At 38.6% G+C, this 20,271-nt stretch overlaps 3 protein-coding genes across 4 annotated transcripts; all 3 read left to right on the top strand.

Moving 5' to 3' along the window:
- Positions 1 to 600: 600 nt before the first annotated feature.
- LOC149034626 (puromycin-sensitive aminopeptidase-like) lies at positions 601 to 9,264 on the top strand. The gene is made up of 4 exons (XM_089194893.1): positions 601 to 657; positions 1,461 to 1,604; positions 1,961 to 2,008; positions 8,753 to 9,264. The coding sequence occupies exons 1-4, from the start codon at positions 601 to 603 to the stop codon at positions 8,807 to 8,809; spliced, it is 306 nt and encodes a 101-aa protein (XP_089051019.1). The 3' UTR covers positions 8,810 to 9,264.
- On the top strand, positions 3,467 to 7,014 carry LOC149034627 (E3 ubiquitin-protein ligase TRIM45-like). The gene has a single exon (XM_089193692.1). The coding sequence runs from the start codon at positions 3,597 to 3,599 to the stop codon at positions 5,802 to 5,804; it is 2,208 nt and encodes a 735-aa protein (XP_089049818.1). The 5' UTR covers positions 3,467 to 3,596; the 3' UTR covers positions 5,805 to 7,014.
- Positions 9,265 to 10,932: 1,668 nt separating the features above from the next.
- LOC113669628 (E3 ubiquitin-protein ligase TRIM45-like) lies at positions 10,933 to 17,545 on the top strand. 2 transcript variants are annotated; one of them, XM_089193686.1, is made up of 2 exons: positions 10,933 to 13,016; positions 17,154 to 17,545. In XM_089193686.1, exons 1-2 carry the CDS (start codon positions 11,062 to 11,064, stop codon positions 17,401 to 17,403), a joined length of 2,205 nt encoding a protein of 734 aa, XP_089049812.1. In that variant the 5' UTR covers positions 10,933 to 11,061; the 3' UTR covers positions 17,404 to 17,545. The 2 variants fall into 2 exon arrangements, with proteins under 2 accessions (XP_089049812.1, XP_089049811.1); XM_089193685.1 differs by having other exon boundaries at positions 10,933 to 13,171; positions 17,282 to 17,545.
- The last annotated feature ends 2,726 nt before the right edge of the window (positions 17,546 to 20,271 follow it).

The following is a 20,271-nucleotide window of genomic DNA, read 5'->3' as shown; positions in this document are numbered from 1 at the left end:
CCTTTATTGTCCCTAATCCCTTGATGGATTTCCCATTTGCTTCCGATATTGTTCGTGCGCACCCCAAATCGACTGATTTCCGGCCTTGTTCATATGTTAATGACGACAGCAATAATTCGGAGGGTGAAACCGTAGATAATTTTTGGCAGCTTCCTTATGACGTTGGAAGCCTTTGCATCTTTTTGCAACTAAAGAACGACCTACCAAAGTCATAGAATCGTAAATTCCTAGAACCAGACCAAGCAATCTTGAAGTCTCAATAGATAATGTAGTCCTTGAGACAGAAAAGTTGATCCTTAACTGAACCCGAGAGTGTCCTCAATGGCCTCACTTAACCGGACTACGTCAGTAACTACCATTATAGTTGGAATGTATTATAGGTTAGAACGTAAATTGGTATTTATAAAATATCGCATGTTTCTTTGAAAGTGGGCTTTTTGACATTGACTGATAAAATATCATTTTATCAACAAAACCAACTTGAGGTCCGAGCGTTGTATAGCACAGTTCTTAAGCATGATGATGGTAACACCTTATAGTCTGTGATGAAACTGTTTAAAGAAGCTGATTTACCGGAAGAGAAAGTCCGATCAATGAGATATGGAAGCTTTATCACACACTGATCTGATCAAGAAAGTCTTGGAGTTCTCAATGTCGGTGAGTCTTGTAGCTTCTGCTTTTAGTTCACATCCATTTGGGTTCAAAATCTTGATGGAGTGAAAGGTTTTTTTCTTAAAACGTACAAATCATTCCACGATGCATTTTTCTACTTGTAAGTTTTTCTGATACAAAAGTTTTTCTTGGCTAAAGTTGTCAGAAGCTCCCAGTTACAAAGATATCCACTATTCTTGGATAGAAGCCAACAAACAAGAAAATAAAAAAACAAACGAACAAGTAAATCATGGAAATAAAATATTATAAACAGGCCAACAAAAACATGTGAAAATAAGAAGGACTGACTTCTAATGTCTCCTTACGGTGTCGTCCTTGTAACAATTGTAACGGTGATGAGAATAATAGGCATGATCACCAATCAGTGGGGTTCTTGATTGTGACACAAATTCTCCCTGTCAGTACCCTAAGAAATGTGTAGCGAATAGTGTGGAGAATATAGATGCTAATGATCGGTTATAAGGGTCAAGAGCCTATGCAATAAGAGATTGGCAAAAGTTGCTAACTGTTAGTGGGTGACCTGTGTTTTCCAGCATTCACTCCAGGTTGGAGAAAAAGGAGAAGCAATGTTAAAATTAATGGTAACCCTGAGTACTCGCTACTTTTTGTTCCTAACCACATGTATTGTTTTTTTTTTAATTTTCTTTCACGCTTTTTTAGACTGATGTCCGGTCATAGGATACGGTTTTCGTTATCGCTAGTGTAACCGGTAGGTAGGCATTAGGTATTTAGTAAAGGGATCTGTTTATTAGCTTAATAATGTATCATAAATCGGGTTCAGTTTCAAGACTCAGTTTTCAGTTTTATTTTCTTTATTTGTTTTCGTTTTTAGCTCAACAGGGCGTGAACTCGCCTGGCAATTTGTTCAAGACTATTGGGACGAGCTGTACACTCGCTATGCTGGAGGGTTGTTGTTCTCTCGTCTGATTAAGGTAACTTTAACCCTTTAAACCCTGAGAGTGATCAACATCTAATTTCTCCTCACAGTAATATGGCTGAATCATTCATTAAGATTATGAGAATAAAGGAAATGATCAACACCCAAAGAAGCTTTGATTGTTCAACAAAATCTCCTTGTTAGTACTAAAGGAAACGTGTCGAAAAGAGTACGGAGAATGCGGATACTGACTGGACGGGGTAAGGAAAGGGTTAAAGAACCATGAAACTTCAGGGAGGAAAATTCTTCTAATAAAAGGAATAAATAAAAAGTTGAGCCTGTCTGTGCTAGCGATATGGCAGAGCTTTCGTTGCCGCAAAGCTAAATTATACGTTTTGTGTTTTGTCTTAGATGATCACAGATTCGTTTGCGACTGAAAAGAGCCCTAAGGAAATACAGGTATAGTAAAAAATTATAGCATGACCGAGACAAATTTTTTCCATATTAGTTACATCATGCGAGGTATTATCTGGTGTTACATGATATTCCTTCGAAGGGGGAAAAAATATTTCGGAACATAACAGGGAGAATTTACGTTGTGAACACTTCGAATAGCTTTGATCACTTGTATAAATCTCAAGTTCATAAGATGTAATTATGGGTCAAGTATGCCCTCACAAAGTGTCCAAATGAGCTTAGTTAATAGATGGAACGCTGAAAGATTTTTTTTCCCTTTCCGGACCCCTTCGTCGCCCTAACTTTCGTTTTGAATTCCTTGACTTTCCCTGCATCGTAAGCGAATTCTCTCGACAAATCGAGAGATATTTTCACCTCTCGTCGACGAATTGCAATATCTGACTGTCTAAAAATAAGGAGGTATAACCCTGTTATACTCTTTCACCGGCGCAGCACCACAGTTTCTTTAGAAACGTACACACTTTATTCATTCATATGTTTTGAAATAAGGTTCAAGGCAACAATGGAAAATTCCTCAAATGCAATAGATAAACAAATGAATAAAGAGGTAAGTTTCTAAAGAAACTGTAGTGCTGCGTGGGTGGGAGAGTATAGCAGGTAATTTGGTGTTAACAACTGAGTAGAAAACGTAAATTAGCCACCGTAAAGGGTAAAAAAGCTGAAGTTTCGAGCGTTAGCCCTTCGTCAGAACTAAGACGTCTGACGAAAGGCTAACGCTCGAAACGTCAGCTTTTTTACCCTTTACGGTGGCTAATTTACGTTTTCAACTCAGTTGTTAACACTAAATTACCTGCCATAGATAAACAGTCTAATTTTACCTGCACAAAGAAACTGTTTGAACGTGATTGGTTCAAGCAGTCGTTGATGACGGACTTTATTATGTTTAGTCGGAAATCCGAAAAAAATATTCTATGAGGAGAGATTTAATTTATTCGCTCTTTACGGTGGATTAGCAAAATCTAGTGAATTTAACTAAAAACACAATCGGACACGACTCCTCTGCCCCTTGTGACCAAGAATCATGATGATTTTTAACTGCTGAAGCATAGCTGTGACATAATTTGATAGCCATGGCAAGTTCAACGGAAACACACTATTGCATACCTGAACCCTCGTTAAAGTGTTTTTACAAAATGTCTAAAGGGTTTCAGTCGCTCTTTTAAATCCTTGGAGCAGAATATAGAATTGTGCCTCATGCAAACCTTCAAAAATTAACCGAACAAATCAGAATCAAAATTTTAATAACTCGATGCGGCTCACTCAATTTCACAGTGAGTGTCTTTGCGTTATTTTCACGAATATTAAAAGAGAAGCACTGTAGCTTTTTATTATCTGACAAAACGCTAAACCATCTGGACTGTTTAGAATTAAAGCTCTCAGAAAAAAATGGAGATTAATTTTACGCCACAGATAACAATCTAATGTTGCAGACGAGCTTTTCAATCTTGATTGGTCACCATCAGCTGCTTGTGACTGACTTTGTTCTGTTTTCTCAGAAATGTAACTCAATCCCTTTAGGCGTCAGGTGTTTATTTTATTCGATGGCGTCGTTTCGTTTTTGTCGATCGAAATGGAGTCTCTTTTGCAAAACATCAAGCAGCAAGTTAATTGCTCCATTTGTCTGGATACCTATAATGAACCTAAAATTATATCGTGTTTCCACACGTTCTGCTGCGAGTGTTTGGAGAAACATGCAAGAACGAGCCAGAAAGAAGGAAAATTTCGATGCCCCATGTGTCAAGCAGCGATCGATTTACCAGAAGGAAATCGCTTCGACCGTTTGCCCAACAGCTTTTTCCACAACAGTTTGCTGAGTCTCCTATCTATTCGACAAAGTGGTGATGCAAGCAGCATTACTTGCTCTCAGTGCCGGAAAACCAACCCTCAGATGTACTATTGCTTCGATTGCGGAAGATTCATGTGCCTTGATTGTTTCAATGCGCATCAATTGCTGAGTGCAACATTTGAAGGACACAAAGTCACGCCAGTTAAAGACTTTAAAGTAGAAGATTACGAAGCAGTGCTAAAGCGACAGCCGTTTTGTTCACAAGAGTTCCACGAGCGAGAAGTCACACGATTTTTTTGCTTGGAGTGTCAAGTTTGCATTTGCCAAATTTGCAGAGTAACGGATCATCAAAACCACGAAGTTGTTCTGCTCGAGAAAGCGGCTCTCGAAGAAAAGGATAACATCATGTGTGGTGCTAAATTGATCAGGAACAAGGAAAGTGAGCTTTGTGAAGTTGTCAAACAGTTTAAAGAAACAATTTCGAAGCTGGAAAGCAACGTTGCAACAGCTAAGCGAGAGGTCTCGCAAGTAGCCGAAGAAGTTATCGCGGAGATTAGAGAGCGTGAGCGAGAAGCAATTTACTCCCTCGAGGCAACACGCGTGTCAATACTTGAGCGGATCAACTCGGCTAAACAGGAGGTGGAATCTCTGGTAAAACAAATGAAGCAAGCGGCTGAGTTTGCAGAAAATCTGGTTCAGAAAAGCTCGAGCTCAGATGTTATGCAGAACAAGGAAACTTTGAAGCAGAAATTTGAAGAACTTGGTGGAGTTGAAGTTCCAAAACATCAGCAGAAGACATTTGTACAATTTTCGGTGGCACCTCGTTTGGTGGATTGGAAACTGGGTGTTATTGCGGTCAGTTGGACAGCAGATGCGAAGCAATCAAGATTTGAAGGACTGGATCAAAGTTTTCAGGCTGGTGTAGAGGCGGAGTTGACGTTATACGGTAAAACATCCGAAGGGGAACTGATAAGCCGTGGTGATCTCAAAGATCAAGTTGAATTTCTCATAGAACCCGTGAAAGATGTTACAAATGTGTTTGTTAACAAGAAAGAGAACGGCTGTCTTCAGTTGAAGTTTACACCCAAATTACCCGGTTCCTATATCATTGAAGTGAAGATTAATGGTGATAAACTTCCGACCTGCCCATATACATTAAATGTGAAAGAACGAGAACTTGTTATCGTGGGAGAATTGAACTTGAAGCTCTTTCCAGGAGACACGCTTCTCTCTCTGATTGGAATTGCTGTTAATAAGAAAGGTGAGATAGCTTTGGTAGATGATGAAGGCCACTGTGTTTATGTATTTGATAAAGATGGAAACTGTGTGAAAAAAATTGGGAGCCAAGGGGAAGAAGAGGGACAATTTGAGCAACCAAAAGGCGTGTCGTATTTAAATGACAGAGAGATTCTTGTAGCAGATTTTGGAAATGATAGAATACAACACATCGATATCCAGACAGGGACTGTCCTTAAAAGCTTTGGACAATTGGGTTCAGGAAAAAGAGAGTTAAATGGTCCAAATGATGTTTGTTTGGATGATGAAGAGCGCATTGTTGTAACAGAGTGTGGCAATCATAGGATACAGGTGATTTCGAAGGAAGGAGAATCTGTTTTTACATTCGGAGACAGAGGCCCAGAGAAACTCAGCTATCCAATCAGCTGCATTCCTTACAAAAACATGTTTCTTGTATGTGACGGAGGCAATCACTGCATAAAAACTTTTGATCAGTCAGGAACATTCTTGTACAAATTTGGCAAAGAAGGGAATCGAGATGGAGAATTGTATGAGCCGCATCATCTGCTCGTAGACAGCTCCGATAATCTTCTTGTATGTGACCCTCAAAATAATCGCGTACAGCAGTTTTCTCTAGACGGTCGCTTCACAGGCAAAAGTATCACTGTTCTATGCCCTCGTGAAATTGTAGCAGCACCAGATGGACGTATTCTTGCAGCAAATTGGACGAATAGTGAAGTATTCATTTTGAAGTAGATATGTTTTTAATACAGTCCACTTTTACGGCATACAGGTTGTTTATACAACTAGTCTTTTACCAAAACGAAGGAACACAACTTCAATTTCTACAAAAATGATTTGAATTTCATAAAAAATATAGCAAACCTTTTGTTTCTATACAAGCTTACAAATTGCAGAGCGTTGAGGTTGAATAACGAAATAATTAGAGGACTTGTAAGTACCTTTAGGTTATTTTACAGTTGTTTTTTGGTCTTGTTACACATTATGCTTTTTCAGAAGACAAGGCCTTGCTTGACAAGACTCAGTAACTCGTATTAAAGGAGACAAGTGAGCAGCATATGAAAAAGTCGTGTTACTGATAAGCCGTAAAGCATATGTCACATGTTGTAGTGACAGGAGCTGCTACATCTAAATCTTCCTCGCAGTCATTTCTATGATGTCGCGAAATCCGTGATACTCTGACATTACAACAGTGTCCCTGATAAAAACTACTGATAGATGTGATCAGTGAATTTGTTTATATTTCACTGAAGCAGCATACAATATAGTACTTTACAGCTGTTATAGCTCTTCCCAGCATACGTGCGCAGCTTATTGATTAGCGTATCTTACTGAGATTCTGTGAGGTCCCGTGTTCGAATCCAACTCTTATTAATGGTGTTCTTCTCAGTAGTATCGAGTGCTACTTGTCCATGGCTTGTAAATAGGCAACTGTTCTCGTGTATGGCTACTGTAAGCGGTGATTTTGATTACGTTTCTGGAGGATTATTAGAGAGAATTGCCTTTAGTTAAACTGGATTCGCCAGATGCCATTGGATTATAAATATATAAGTGAAAAGTTTTCATTTTAATCGTACAGCTCTTAATATCACCATATTTTGTTTATGTAACTGCTTTTTATGAACGGGTGAAATTTGTGCAACGTTTTCATTTTGCTACGTTTCGCAAACTGGTAGATAATTTTTACAATATTTGTTTGTCGGTAAAACTAGCTTTTTATCATTTTTTTGTCATTTTTAATTTTTCTGTACACGATATAGATCAGAATTTCTACCGTTTCCTCGTGTTAAGGAAAGTGTGAGGAATATTCAGTTTATGAGTTCAAGTGACGAGTTTTTATTTACGGGTTTCAAGTTTAGATTAGTGGAGTCGTTACTCTTGTCAGGGGTATGATGTAGTTTGTCGACTTCTGTACATGACTTTTTTTCGGTATTAAACTGATCATAATGAATGTGTCTTCCTTTGTTACCTTTTGGTTTGCTTGCGGTTTCCTTTTTTTCTTACCAAGGATATCAGTGGGAAGGTTCTTCCTAATTTAAATCAATTTGAATGACTAGAGGGTCTAACAAAAGACTAAAATTGTAAATCTTGATCGAAATTCTAACTCGTGCTAATAAAGATAATTACACTGTTAGATTCGGCTGAAGTTTTCGCATGTTTCTTTGAAAGTGTGCTTTTTGAAAATGACTGATAATACATCGTTTGTCGCTTTTTGTCGACAACAAGTAACCAAAATATTACCAACACAAAATCAAAAGTTTCTCCAGACCCTCCGGAGGGATCATGAACTTTATCGTCTGTCCCATCAGCGCTAGGCGACGCACAAGGGCAATACTGTATACCAGTGGGATTAGTATAGGACGACTTATTAGGGCGCTAAATTGAGAGGTCTGGGTCAAGTCTGGGCAGCCGGTCTGGTCATTGGATTGTTTCAGACATTGTGCTGAGACTGGCTCTCAACACCCAGGAGTGAAAATAGGCGGCAGAAAACTGTCAGGGCAGCCTGACAAAAGGCGCATGAAGGGTGTTACTTTTGATAGATCATTATTGTAACTTAAGGAGGAGAGAGCCGCAGTTAGTTCCTTCATGACAGAGAACGTGGCAACATTTTCTAAGAATGCAGTGCCCCTGGTGCCGACTTTAAACCTGTACTAGAATAATGGGTTTAATTGTCAACTATTGTCCTAGGTCATTTGGATGCACTGTTGAGGGTCCTGGTGTTGGGTTGAATGGGACGTAGTGGTGATCAACCAACCTTCGCCGAGGCGCGCAAGAGATTTGAAGCGCACTGCAAAGGTGAATCCACCGTCCCGGTATACTTGAGGGCAGCGGTGTATAGCACAGTTCTTAGGCATGGTGTTGTTAACACCTTAAGACTCTGTGGTCAACTGTTGAAAGAAGCTGATCTGCATGAAGAGAAAGTGGGATTGATGAGATGGATGGGAGCTGTATCACAACGTGATCTGATCAAGAAAGTCTTGAAGTTCTTAATGTCTGTGGGTCTTATAGCTTCTGCTTTTAATTCACATTCATTTGGGTTCAAAATCTTGATGCCTTCAATGGTGTGAATTTTTTTTTTCTGAAACGTACAAATCATTCCACGATGCATTTTACCTTCTCATGTCAATAGTTTTCCTAATACAAAACAGTTCATCTCGGCTAACGTTGCCAGAAGCTCTCAGTTACAAAGATATCCACTATTCTTGAAAAAAAAGCAAACAAACAAACATGAAAATAAAAAACAAAGAAGCAAATCACGGGAATAGAATGTTATAAAAAGGCCAACAAAACTATGTGAAAAGAAGAGGGACTGGTTTCAAATGTCTCCTTGCGGTGTTACTCTTGTAACAAATGTAAAGGTGATGACAATAACATACATGATCACCAATTAGTGTGGATCTTGATTGTGACACAAATTCTCCCTGTCAGTACCTTAGTAAATGTATAGCGAGCAGTGTGGAGAATATGAATACTAATGATCGGTTATCAAGGGTCAAGAGCGTGGGAAATAAGAGCTCGGCAAAAGTTGCTACCTGTTAGTGGGTGACCTGTGTTTTCCAGCATTCACTCCAGGTAGGAGAGAAGGGAGAAATAATGCTTGAATGAATGATAACCCTGTGTACTTGCTACTTTTTGTGCCTGACTACATGAATTTTATTTTAAATTTTTTTTACGTTTTTTAGACTCATGTCTGGTCACAGGATACGGTTTTCGTTATCGCTGGTGTAACGGGCAGGTAAGCATAAGGTATTTAGTAAAGGGATCTGTTTATTAGCTAGATACTTTAGCAAAATGGGTAATAAATCGATTTCAGTTTCAAGATTTAGTTTTCAGATTAACAGAACGTAAACTCGCCTGGCAATTTGTCCGAAACAAATCGGACTAGCTGTACACTCGCTATGCTGGAGGGTTGTTGTTCTCTCGTCTGATTAAGGTAACTTCAACCATTTAAACCCTGATAGTGACCAACATCTAATTTCTCCTCACAGTAATATGGCTAAATCATTCGTTAAGATTATGAGAATAAAGGAAATGATCAACACCCAAAGAAGCTTTGATTGTCCAACAAATTCTCCTTATCAGTACTAATAGCAACGTATAGAGAAGAGTATGGAGAATATAGATACTGACGTTAGGGTGTAAAGGGTTAAAGAATCATGAAACTTTAGGGAAGAAAAGTCTTCTAATAATTGGAATAAATAAAGAGTTGAGCCTGTCTGTGCTAGCGATGTGGCAGAGGTTTCGTTGCCGCAAAGCTAAATTATACGTTTTGTGTTTTATCTTAGATGATCACAGATTCGTTTGCAACTGAAGAGAGCCCTAAGGAAATGCAGGTAAAGTAAAAAATTGTAGCATGACCGAGGTATATATATATATATATATATATATATATATATATATTTTCCATATTAGTTACATTATGCGAGGTATTATCTGGTGTTACATGATATTCTCGCGAAGGGGGAAAAAATATTTCACGACATACCAGGGAGAATTTAAGTTGTGAACACTTCGAATAGCTTTGATCACCTGTATAAATCTCAAGTACATAAGATGTAATTATAGGTCAAGTATGCCCTCACAAATTGTCCAAATGAGCTTAGTGGAACACTGAAAGATTTTTTTCCCTTTCCGGACCCCTTCGGCGCCCTAACTTTCGTTTTGAATTCCTTGACTTTCCCTGCATCGTAAGCGAATTCTCTCGACAAATCGAGAGATATTTTCACCTCTCGTCGACGAATTGCAATATCTGACTGTCTAAAAATAAGGAGGTATAACCCTGTTATACTCTTTCACCGGCGCAGCACCACAGTTTCTTTAGAAACGTACACACTTTATTCATTCATATGTTTTGAAATAAGGTTCAAGGCAACAATGGAAAATTCCTCAAATGCAATAGATAAACAAATGAATAAAGAGGTAAGTTTCTAAAGAAACTGTGGTGCTGCGTGGGTGGGAGAGTATAGCAGGTAATTTGGTGTTAACAACTGAGTAGAAAACGTAAATTAGCCACCGTAAAGGGTAAAAAAAGCTGACGTTTCGAGCGTTAGCCCTTCGTCAGAGCGAAGACGTCTGACGAAAGGCTAACGCTCGAAACGTCAGCTTTTTTACCCTTTACGGTGGCTAATTTACGTTTGCAACTCAGTTGTTAACACTAAATTACCTGCCATAGATAAACAGTCTAATTTTACCTGCACAAAGGAACTGTTTAAACGTGATTAGTTCGAGCAGTCGTTGATGACGGACTTTATTATGTTTAGTCGGAAATCCGAAAAAAATATTCTATGAGGAGAGATTTAATTTATTCGCTCTTTACGGTGGATTAGCAAAATCTAGTGAATTTAACTAAAAACACAATCGGACACGACTCCTCTGCCCCTTGTGACTAAGAATCATGATGATTCTAACTGCTAAAGCATAGCTGTGACATAATTTGAAAACCATGGCAAGTTCGACGAAAACACAATATTGCATGCCTGATCCCTCGTTTAAGTGATTCTATCAAAATGTCTAAAGGGTTTCAAATGCTCTTTTAAATCCTTGGAGCAGAATATAGAATTGCGCCTCATGCAAACCTTCAAAAATTATCTGAACAACTAAATAGATGAATAGATATTGAATAAATCGGTAGATAAATAAAACAAATCAGCATTAAAATCTTAATAAATTGATGCGGCTCATTTAGTTTCGTAGTGAGTCTCTGCGTTATTTTCACGAATATTCAAAGAGAAGCACTGTAGCTTTTTATTATCTGACAAAGCGCTAAACCATCTGGACTGTTTAAAATTAAAGCTCTCAGACAAAAAATGACGATTGATTTTACGCCACAGATAAACAATCTAATGTTACAGAAGAGCTTTTCGATCTTGATTGGTCACCATCAGCTGCTTGTGACGGACTTTGTTCTGTTTTCTCAGAAATGTAACTCAATCCCTTTAGGCGTCAGGTGTTTATTTTATTCGATGGCGTCGTTTCGTTTTTGTCGATCGTAATGGAGTCTCTTTTGAAAAACATTAAGCAGCAAGTTACTTGCTCCATTTGTCTGGATACCTACACTGAACCTAAAATTATATCGTGTTTCCACACGTTCTGCTGCGAGTGTTTGGAGAAACATGCAAGAGTGAGCCAGAAAGAAGGAAAATTTCGATGCCCCGTGTGTCAGGCAGCGATCGATTTACCAGAAGGAAATTGCTTCGACCGTTTTCCCAACAGCTTTTTCCACAACAGTTTGCTGAGTCTCCTATCCATTCGACAAAGTGGTGATGCAAGTAGCATTACTTACTCTCAGTGCCGGAAAACCAACCCTCAGATGTACTATTGCTTCGATTGCGGAAGATTCATGTGCCTTGATTGTTTCAATGCGCATCAATTGCTGAGTGCAACATTTGAAGGACACAAAGTCACGCCAGTTAAAGACTTTAAAGTAGAAGATTACGAAGCAGTGCTAAAGCGACAGCCGTTTTGTTCACAAGAGTTCCACGAGAAAAAAGTCACACGATTTTTTTGCCTGGAGTGTCAAGTTTGCATTTGCCAAATTTGCACAGTAACGGATCATCAAAACCACAAAGTTGTTCTGCTCGAGAGAGCGGCTCTCGAAGAAAAGGATAACATCAAGTTTGGTGCTAAATTGATCAGGAACAAGGAAAGTGAGCTTTGTGAAGTCATTAAGCAGTTTGAGGAAACAATTTCGAAGCTGGAAAGCAACGTTGCATCAGCTAAGCGAGAGGTCTCGCGAGTAACCGAAGAAGTTATCGCGGAGATTAGAGAGCGCGAGCGAGAAGCAATTGACTCCCTCGAGGCAACACGCGTGTCAAGACTTGAGCGGATCAACTCGGCTAATCAGGAGGTGGAATATCTGGTAAAACAAATGAACCAAGCTGCTACCTTTGCAGAAAATCTGGTTAAAAATGGCTCGAGCTCGGATGTTATGCGGATCAAGGAAACTCTGGAGCAGAAATTTGAAGAGCTTCGTGGAGTTGAAGCTCCTAGACATCAGCAAGAGACATTCGTTAAATTTTCCGAGGCACCTCGTTTGGTGGATTGGAAACTGGGTGTTATCGAGGTCACTCCGACAGCAGATGCAAAGCGATCAAGACTTGAAGGACTGGATCAAAGTTTTCAGGCTGGTGTAGAAGCGGAGTTGACGTTATACGCTAAAACATTCGAAGGGGAACCGATAAGCAGGGATGATCTCAAAGATGAAGTTGAATTTCTCATAGAACCCGTGAAAGATGTTACAAATGTGTTTGTTAACAAGAGAGAAAACGGCTGCCTTCAGTTGAAGTTTACACCCAAATTACCCGGTTCCTACGGCATTGAAGTGAAGATTAATGGTGATAAACTTCCGACCTGCCCATATACATTAAATGTGAAAGAACGAGAACTTGTTGTAGCTGGAGAATTGAACTTGAAGCTCTTTCCAGGAGACACGCTTCTCTCTCTGATTGGAATTGCTGTTAATGAGAAAGGTGAGATAGCTTTGGTAGATGATGAAGGCCACTTTGTTTATGTATTTGATAAAGATGGAAACTGTGTGAGAAAAATTGGGAGCCAAGGGGAAGAACAGGGACAATTTGAGCAACCAAAAGGCGTGTCGTATTTAAATGATAAAGAGATTCTTGTAGCAGACTTTGGAAATGATAGAATACAACACATCGATATCCAGGCAGGGACTGTCCTGAAAAGCTTTGGACAATTGGGTTCAGGAAAAAGAGAGTTAAATGGTCCATATGATGTTTGTTTGGATGATGAAGAGCGCATTGTTGTAACAGAGTGTGGCAATCATAGGATACAAGTGATTTCGAAGGAGGGAGAGTCTATTTTTACATTCGGAGACAGAGGCCCAGAGAAACTCAGCTATCCAATCAGCTGTATTCCTTACAAAAACATGTTTCTTGTATGTGACGGAGGCAATCACTGCATAAAAGCTTTTGATCAGTCAGGAACATTCTTGTACAAGTTTAGCAAAGAAGGGAATCGAGATGGAGAATTGTATGAGCCACATCATCTGCTCGTAGACAGCTCCGATAATCTTCTTGTATGTGACCCACACAATAATCGCGTACAGCAGTTTTCTCTAGACGGTCGCTTCACAGGCAAAAGTATCACTGTTCTATGCCCTCGTGAAATTGTAGCAGCACCCGATGGACGTATTCTTGCAGCAAATTGGACGAATAGTAAAGTATTCATTTTAAAGTAGATATGTTTTTAATCCAGTCTGCTTTTACGGCATACAGGTTGTTTATACAATTAGTCTTTCACCAAAACGAAGGAACACAACTTCAATTTCTACAAAAATGATTTGAATGTCGTAAAAAAGATAACAAACCTTTTGTTTCTATACAAGCTTACAAATTGCAGAACGTTGAGGTTGAATAACGAAATACTTAGAGGACTTGTAAGTATCTTTAGGTTATTTTGCAGTCGTTTTTTGGCTCTTGTCACGCATCATGCTTTTTTCGGAAGACAAGGCGAAAGTGAATTCGTTTATATTTTACTGAAGCAGCATACATTATAGTACTTTATAGCTGTTATAGCTCTTCCCAGCATATGTGCGCAGCTTATTGGTTAGCGTATCTTACTGAGATTTGTGAGGTTCCGTGTTCGAATCCAACTCTTATTAATGGATGTTTTTCTCAGTAGTACCGAGTGCTACTTGTCCATGGCTTGTAAATAGGCAACCGTTCTCGTGTATGGCTACTGTAAGCGGTGATTTTGATTATGTTTCTGGAGGATTATTAGAGAGGATTGCCTTTAGTTAAACTGAATTCGCCAGATGCCATTGAACTATATATAGATAAGTGATAAGGTTTTATTTGTATCGTACAGCTCTTAATATCACCATATTTTGTTTATTTAACTGCTTTTGATGGACGGGTGAAATTTGCGCAACGTTTTCATTTTGCTACGTTTTGCAAACTGGTAGATAATTTTTACAATATTTGTTTGACGTATTTCGGTAAAAGTAGCTTTTTATCATTTTTGATCTTTAATTTTTCTGTACACGATATAGATCAGAATTCCTACCGTTTCCTCGTGTTAAGGAAAGTGTGAGGAATATTCAGTTTATGAGTTCAAGTGACAAATTTTTATTTACGGGTTTCAAGTTTAGATTAGTGGAGTCGTTACTTTTGTCAGGGGTATGATGTAGTTTGTCGACTTCTGTACATGACTTTTTTCGGTATTAAACTGATCATAATGAATGTATCTTCCTTTGTTATCTTTTGGTTTGCTTGTGGTTTCCTTTTTTTATTACCAAGGATAACAGTAGGAAGGTTTTTCGTAATTTTAAATCAATTTGAATGACTAGAGGGTGTAACAAAAGACTAAAATTGTAAATCTTGATCGAAATTCAAACTCGTGCTAATAGCGATACTTACACTGTTAGATAGAAGGATTCGGCTGAAGTTTTCGCATGTTTCTTTGAAAATGTGCTTTTTGAAAATGACTGATAATACATCGTTTGTCGCTTTTTGTCGACCACCAGTAACCAAAATATTACCAACACAAAATCAAAAGTTTCTTCTGACCCTCCGGAGGGATCATGAACTTTATCGTCTGTCCCATCGGCGCTATGCGACGCACAAGGGCCATACTTTATACCAGTGGGATAAGTATAGGACGACTTATTAGGGCGCTAAATTGAGAGGTCTGGGTCAAGTTTGGACAGCTGGTCTGGTCATTGGATTGTTTCAGACATTGTGCTGAGACTGGCTCTCAACACCCAGGAGTGAAAATAGGTGGCAGAAAACTGTCAGGGCAGCCTGACAAAAGGCGCGTGAAGGGTGTTACTTTTGATAGATCATTATTGTAACTTAAGGAAGAGAGAGCCGCAGTAGTCTTAGTTCCTTCATGACAGAGAACGTGGCAACATTCTCTAAGAGTGCAGTGCCCCTGGTGCCGACTTTTAACCTGGATTAGATTAATGGGTTTAATTGTCAACTATTGTCCTAGGTCATTTGGATGTTCTTTTGAGAGGCCTGGTGTTGGGTTGAATGGGACGTAGTGGTGATCAAGCAACCCTCGCCGAGGCGTGCAAGAGATTTGGAGCGCACTGCAAATGTGAATCCACCATCCCGGTATACTTGAGGGCAGCGGTGTATAGCACAGTTCTTAGGCATGGTGTTGTTAACACCTTAAGACTCTGTGGTCAACTGTTGAAATAAGCTGATCTGCATGAAGAGAAAGTCTGATTGATGAGATGTATGGGAGCTGTATCACAACCTGATCTGATTAAGAAAGTCTTGGAGTTCTCAATGTCTGTGGGTCTTATAGCTTCTGCTTTTAATTCACATTCATTTGGGTTCAAAATCTTGATGCCTTCAATGGTGTGAAAGTTTTTTTTTTTCTGAAACGTACAAATCATTCCACGATGCATTTTACCTTCTCATTGCATTAATTTTCCTGATACAAAACAGTTCATTTTGGCTAACGTTGCCAGAAGCTCTCAGTTACAAAGATATCCACTATTCTTGGCAAAAAGCAAACAAACAAACATGAAAATTAAAAAAACAAAGAAGAAAATCACGGGAATAGAATGTTATAAAAAGGCCAACAAAACTATGTGAAAAGAAGAGGGACTGGTTTCAAATGTCTCCTTGCGGTGTTACTCTTGTAACAAATGTAAAGGTGATGACAATAACATACATGATCACCAATTAGTGTGGATCTTGATTGTGACACAAATTCTCCCTGTTGGTACCTTAGTAAATGTATAGCGAGCAGTGTGGAGAATATGAATACTAATGATCGGTTATCAAGGGTCAAGAGCGTGGGAAATAAGAGCTCGGCAAAAGTTGCTAACTGTTAGTGGGTGACCTGTGTTTTCCAGCATTCACTCCAGGTAGGAGAGAAGGGAGAAATAATGCTTGAATGAATGATAACCCTGTGTACTTGCTACTTTTTGTGCCTGACTACATGAACTTTATTTTTTAGTTTTTTTTTTTACGTTTTTCAGACTGATGTCTGGTCACAGGATACGGTTTTCGTTATCGCTGGTGTAACGGGCAGGTAAGCATAAGGTATTTAGTAAAGGGATCTGTTTATTAGCTTGATACTTTAGCAAAATGCATGGGTAATAAATCGATTTCAGTTTCAAGATTTAGTTTTCAGATTAACAGAGCGTAAACTTGCCTGGCAATTTGTCCGAGACAAATCGGACGAGCTGTACACTCACTGGAGGGTTGTAGTTCTCTCGTCTGATTAAAGTAACTTTAACCATTTAAACCCTGAGAGTGACCAGCATCTAGTTTTTTTTTAGGGAAGAAAAGTCTTCTAATAAATGGAGCAAATAAAAAGTTGAGCCTGTCTGTGCTTGCGATACTACAGAGGGTTCGTTGCCGCAAAGCAGAATTGTACATTTGGTCTTTTGTTCTTAGATGAATACAGATTCGTTTGCAACTGAAAAGAGCCTTTAGGAAATAAACGTAAAATGACAAAATTATGGCATGATCGAGATATATTTTTTCCATATTAGTTACATATTAGTTATCTGCCCTTATACGTTAAATGTGAAAGAAAGTGAACTTATTACTGTAGACGAGTTGAACTTGAAGCTTTTTCCAGGAGACACGCCTCAATATTTGACTAGAATTGCTGTTAATGAGAAAGGCGAGATAGTTGTGATAGATAGCAATGACCACTGTGTTTATGTATTTGATAGAGATGGAAACCGTGTGAGATAAATTGGAAGCCAAGGAAAAGAACTAGGACAATTTGAGGTCCCAACAGGCGTGTGGTATTTAAATGATAAAGAGATTTTTGTGGCCGTTAGTGAAAATAGTAGAATACAACACATCGATAACAAGACAGGGACTGTCGTGAAAAGCTTGGGGACAAAAAGGTTCAGGAAAGGGAGAGTTTGATGGTCCACTCGATGTTTGTTTGGATCATGAAGAGCCCATTGTTGTAACTGAATATGTCAGTAATAGGATACAAGTGATGTCAAAAGAGAGAGAATCTGTTTTTGCATTCGGAGACAGAGGCCCAGAGAAAGTCAGTAATCCAACCTACTGCTTACAAAAACATGTTTCTTGTATGTGATGGAGGCAATCAGTGCATAAAAGTTTTTCATCAGCCAGGAACATTCTTATACAAGTTTGGCAAGAAAGGGAATCAAGATGGAGAATTGAATTGGCCATATTATCTGCTGGTAGACAGCTCCGATAATCTTCGTGACACTGACAATGACCGGGTACAGCAGTTTTCTCTAGACGGTCCCTTCACAGGGGAAAGTATCACTCGTTTGCCAAAACCTTTTGGAATTTTAGCAGCACTAGATGGACGTATTCTTGTGACAAGTGGGCAGGATAATAAAGTATTTATTTTGAAGTAGTTATTTTTCAATTCCGTCTGCTTTTACGGCACACAGCTGGTTCATACAATTAATCTTTTGCGAAAACGGAGTGTTTAGTTGTGTATTCTGATGGAGAAGGGTTGGATAGAAGGAGCCGGCTATAGTTTTTGCATCCTTGCTACCTCCCAATTCAACCTGACGATCTCTTTCGGAAATTTCAAAATTTGCAGTTTGTCACGTGCGGCTGAATGCATGGGATTACGCATGAAGAGAACAGTTATAGCCCTCTTCCCCTTCCCCCCCACGAATGAGTCATGACCTCGTTATGGTGGCAAATAAGACAGTAATATGTCAGCGGAATCCGTGTATTGAAATGGAGAAAGTTTTTCATGTGTATATGTGACAAAACCTACTTTTGGCTGGTAAGAAAAATGTATTCATTTCAAAGTCTACTAACAATGATAATTTTCGATATGATGGAAGTTAGTTCAATCAAACTTGTAACAATTGTGATTTTTGGGGCCAAATTCCATAGTGCTGGACGCATTGATCTATCAAACAGCTCCTAATGTAAAGAGAGCTTCAAAACTTAAGCAACGCGTCTCTTTATTGTTGTACTTTTTTTTGTTTATTGACGGCAGGATCTCTTTGATAAGCACTCCGTACCAGAACATACGCCTGAATATCACATGGTTCTCACGTGATGCAGATTGTGTAGATCTGCACCACGTTTCTGTAATTAAATTAAATGCTTTGTGCTTAAATATATGTTACAATTTTACGCAGAATTCTCAGAGCTGATTTAGCCAATACAAATATTCGTACTTTTAACATGTTCGTAATACAACGAAGTGAGCTCACTTCAGACCATTCCTCACGCATCTCCCCAGTTCGTCCTTGCTGGATTTGCCATTAACGTCCGATAATGTTCGTGCGCACTCCAACTCGACTGATTTTCGGCAGTGTTCATAAGTTAATGACGGCAGCCGTAATTCAGAGAGTGAAACCGTATATCATTTTCGGTAACTTCCTCATGACGTTGGAAGCCTTTGCATGTTTTTGCTACTAAAGAATGACCAACCTCAGTCGTATAATCTTAAATTCCCAGAACTATACTGAGCAATCTTGAAGAGTTTATAGACAATGTAGTCCATGAGACAGAAAAGTTGAATACTGCCTTAGTTAAACTGAAGTTGATATAGATTGCTGTTTCTTTCTCAAATTACGTTAATAACTACCATTTTTGTTGGAACGTATCATAGGTTAGAACTTTAATTCGTATCTAAAATATCGCATGTTTCTTTGAAAGTGGGCTTCTTGACTTTGACCGATAAAATATCGTTTGTTACTGTTTGTTGACAACAAGTAACTGAAATATTACCAACACAAAATCAAAACAGGAAAGAAAATAGTTTTTACTACGTTTAATAAAACTGACAAAAGACAGAGATTTGTTGGCTTATTTTTATGTCTTCGATTGTTAATTTTAAAAGGTGTGGAGATCTAAGGAGCATGGTGAAGCAATATAATTCATAAATCGAGCCATTATTTTCCATACTTAGTCACTAATATTTGTTTTTTTCTAACCTCGTCAGTGCCAACTCATACCTTTGCAAAGGCTTACACAATGATTAGATGTTTCAGCACAAAGGAAAACATTTTAAAATAAGCTTGCTGATAAAGAAAAAAGAAATGTTATCTTGCTGAAACTCAATCTATTCACGTACAGAAAATTAGACCCTTTCTAATTGAGTATCAGGGATGCAAAACTAAAGGAATCAAAAAAGTTTACCAGAACAACTGAAAATTTCTCAACTTGCTGATGAGAACGTTAAGTGAGTACAGGAAGCCTATGAGGACCAGCCTTGAAGCTGAGTGAGCTACCCTGTGTAAATAAAGTTTTACTTTACTTTACTTTCGTGTTTTGGTTATCGTCTGACATCGAATTGGTTCCTTACGTGATGCAATTTTTCTTGACTAATCAAACAGACTGCTGAAGTAAATTAAAACCATTGTCATTCCGACCGGATAACTCTAAACATTCAATTGAAAACGGTTCCTTCACATTTAAGGACCTTAATTAAGCAATCAGGACGGCAGTCTTAAGGAAGATGTCGATTAAAAAATTAATTTCTATTTTTAGTTATAAAATCTCGAAAATCGCTGCATGTATTTACCTTTTCTTACGGCGCAAAACCTCGACTTTAGCATAACATAAATATAATTATTGAGACCCAATTGGAAATTGAAATAATTTGTCGTCGCAATTTCCGTCGGTTCGCAGACGACGAAAATTTCGGTGATTTCATGTTGTTGATTTGCAGAAGACGGCGAAGAAATGTACAAGAAAGAAAGTGATGTAAGTTTTTTAAAGACGCACGTGCTGAACTACTGTTCTACTTATGAGATCTTTTGTAGTTTGCTTAAGGTCATTAGAATTGAATGGTGCAGTTAGACTCTCGCCTCTTCCACTTACTCTGTGTGAAATCTTATCTTAAATCTGTGGCTAAAAAGGTTCAATTTTAATGGGGAATAGACTAGATCAACTCAGTTGATAGATAAGTAAGGATCTCAGATGGGTTATGGGTACGCATATGAGATTCTCGAGTGCTGAAACAATGCGCGGGACGCGAGCCAGCGTCCTTAAACGGGAGTCCCACTTCAACTGTCTCCACTGTTTATTCAAGATTTGTAAAGAGACGAAAACAATTTGGCTAAACGATCCTAAGTAGTTTTTACATTTTGCGATTAGAGATAAGGGGGTTAGCTTTTACATTAACATAAAAGTTATAAGAAATCTCCTATTTTTAGGGTTGCAATTTGGTAGAGAAAATGGCTTTCTTTTAAGATTTCATTTTTAATGGGAATCGTGAGCTAGCGTTCGATAGATTGTTGCAAAGGAACAAG

This window comes from Pocillopora damicornis, chromosome 14 (genome assembly GCF_964200805.1).
Source record: "Pocillopora damicornis chromosome 14, jaPocDami1.2, whole genome shotgun sequence".
Classification (NCBI taxonomy): Eukaryota; Metazoa; Cnidaria; class Anthozoa; order Scleractinia; family Pocilloporidae; genus Pocillopora; species Pocillopora damicornis.
The sequence above is the reverse complement of the archived record's forward strand: the minus strand, read 5'-3'. Positions and strand labels throughout refer to the sequence as shown.

Coding starts and splice junctions, on each gene's coding strand:
- LOC149034626 (XM_089194893.1), top strand. CDS start 601: ATGGAAGCTTTATCACACACTGATCTGATCAAGAAAGTCTTGGAGTTC. Junction 658..1,460: donor TCTTGGAGTTCTCAATGTCG/GTGAGTCTTGTA, acceptor TTCAGTTTCAAG/ACTCAGTTTTCAGTTTTATT. Junction 1,605..1,960: donor TGTTCTCTCGTCTGATTAAG/GTAACTTTAACC, acceptor GTTTTGTCTTAG/ATGATCACAGATTCGTTTGC.
- LOC113669628 (XM_089193685.1), top strand. CDS start 11,062: ATGGAGTCTCTTTTGAAAAACATTAAGCAGCAAGTTACTTGCTCCATT. Junction 13,172..17,281: donor CGGTCGCTTCACAGGCAAAA/GTATCACTGTTC, acceptor AGTTTTCTCTAG/ACGGTCCCTTCACAGGGGAA.
- LOC149034627 (XM_089193692.1), top strand. CDS start 3,597: ATGGAGTCTCTTTTGCAAAACATCAAGCAGCAAGTTAATTGCTCCATT.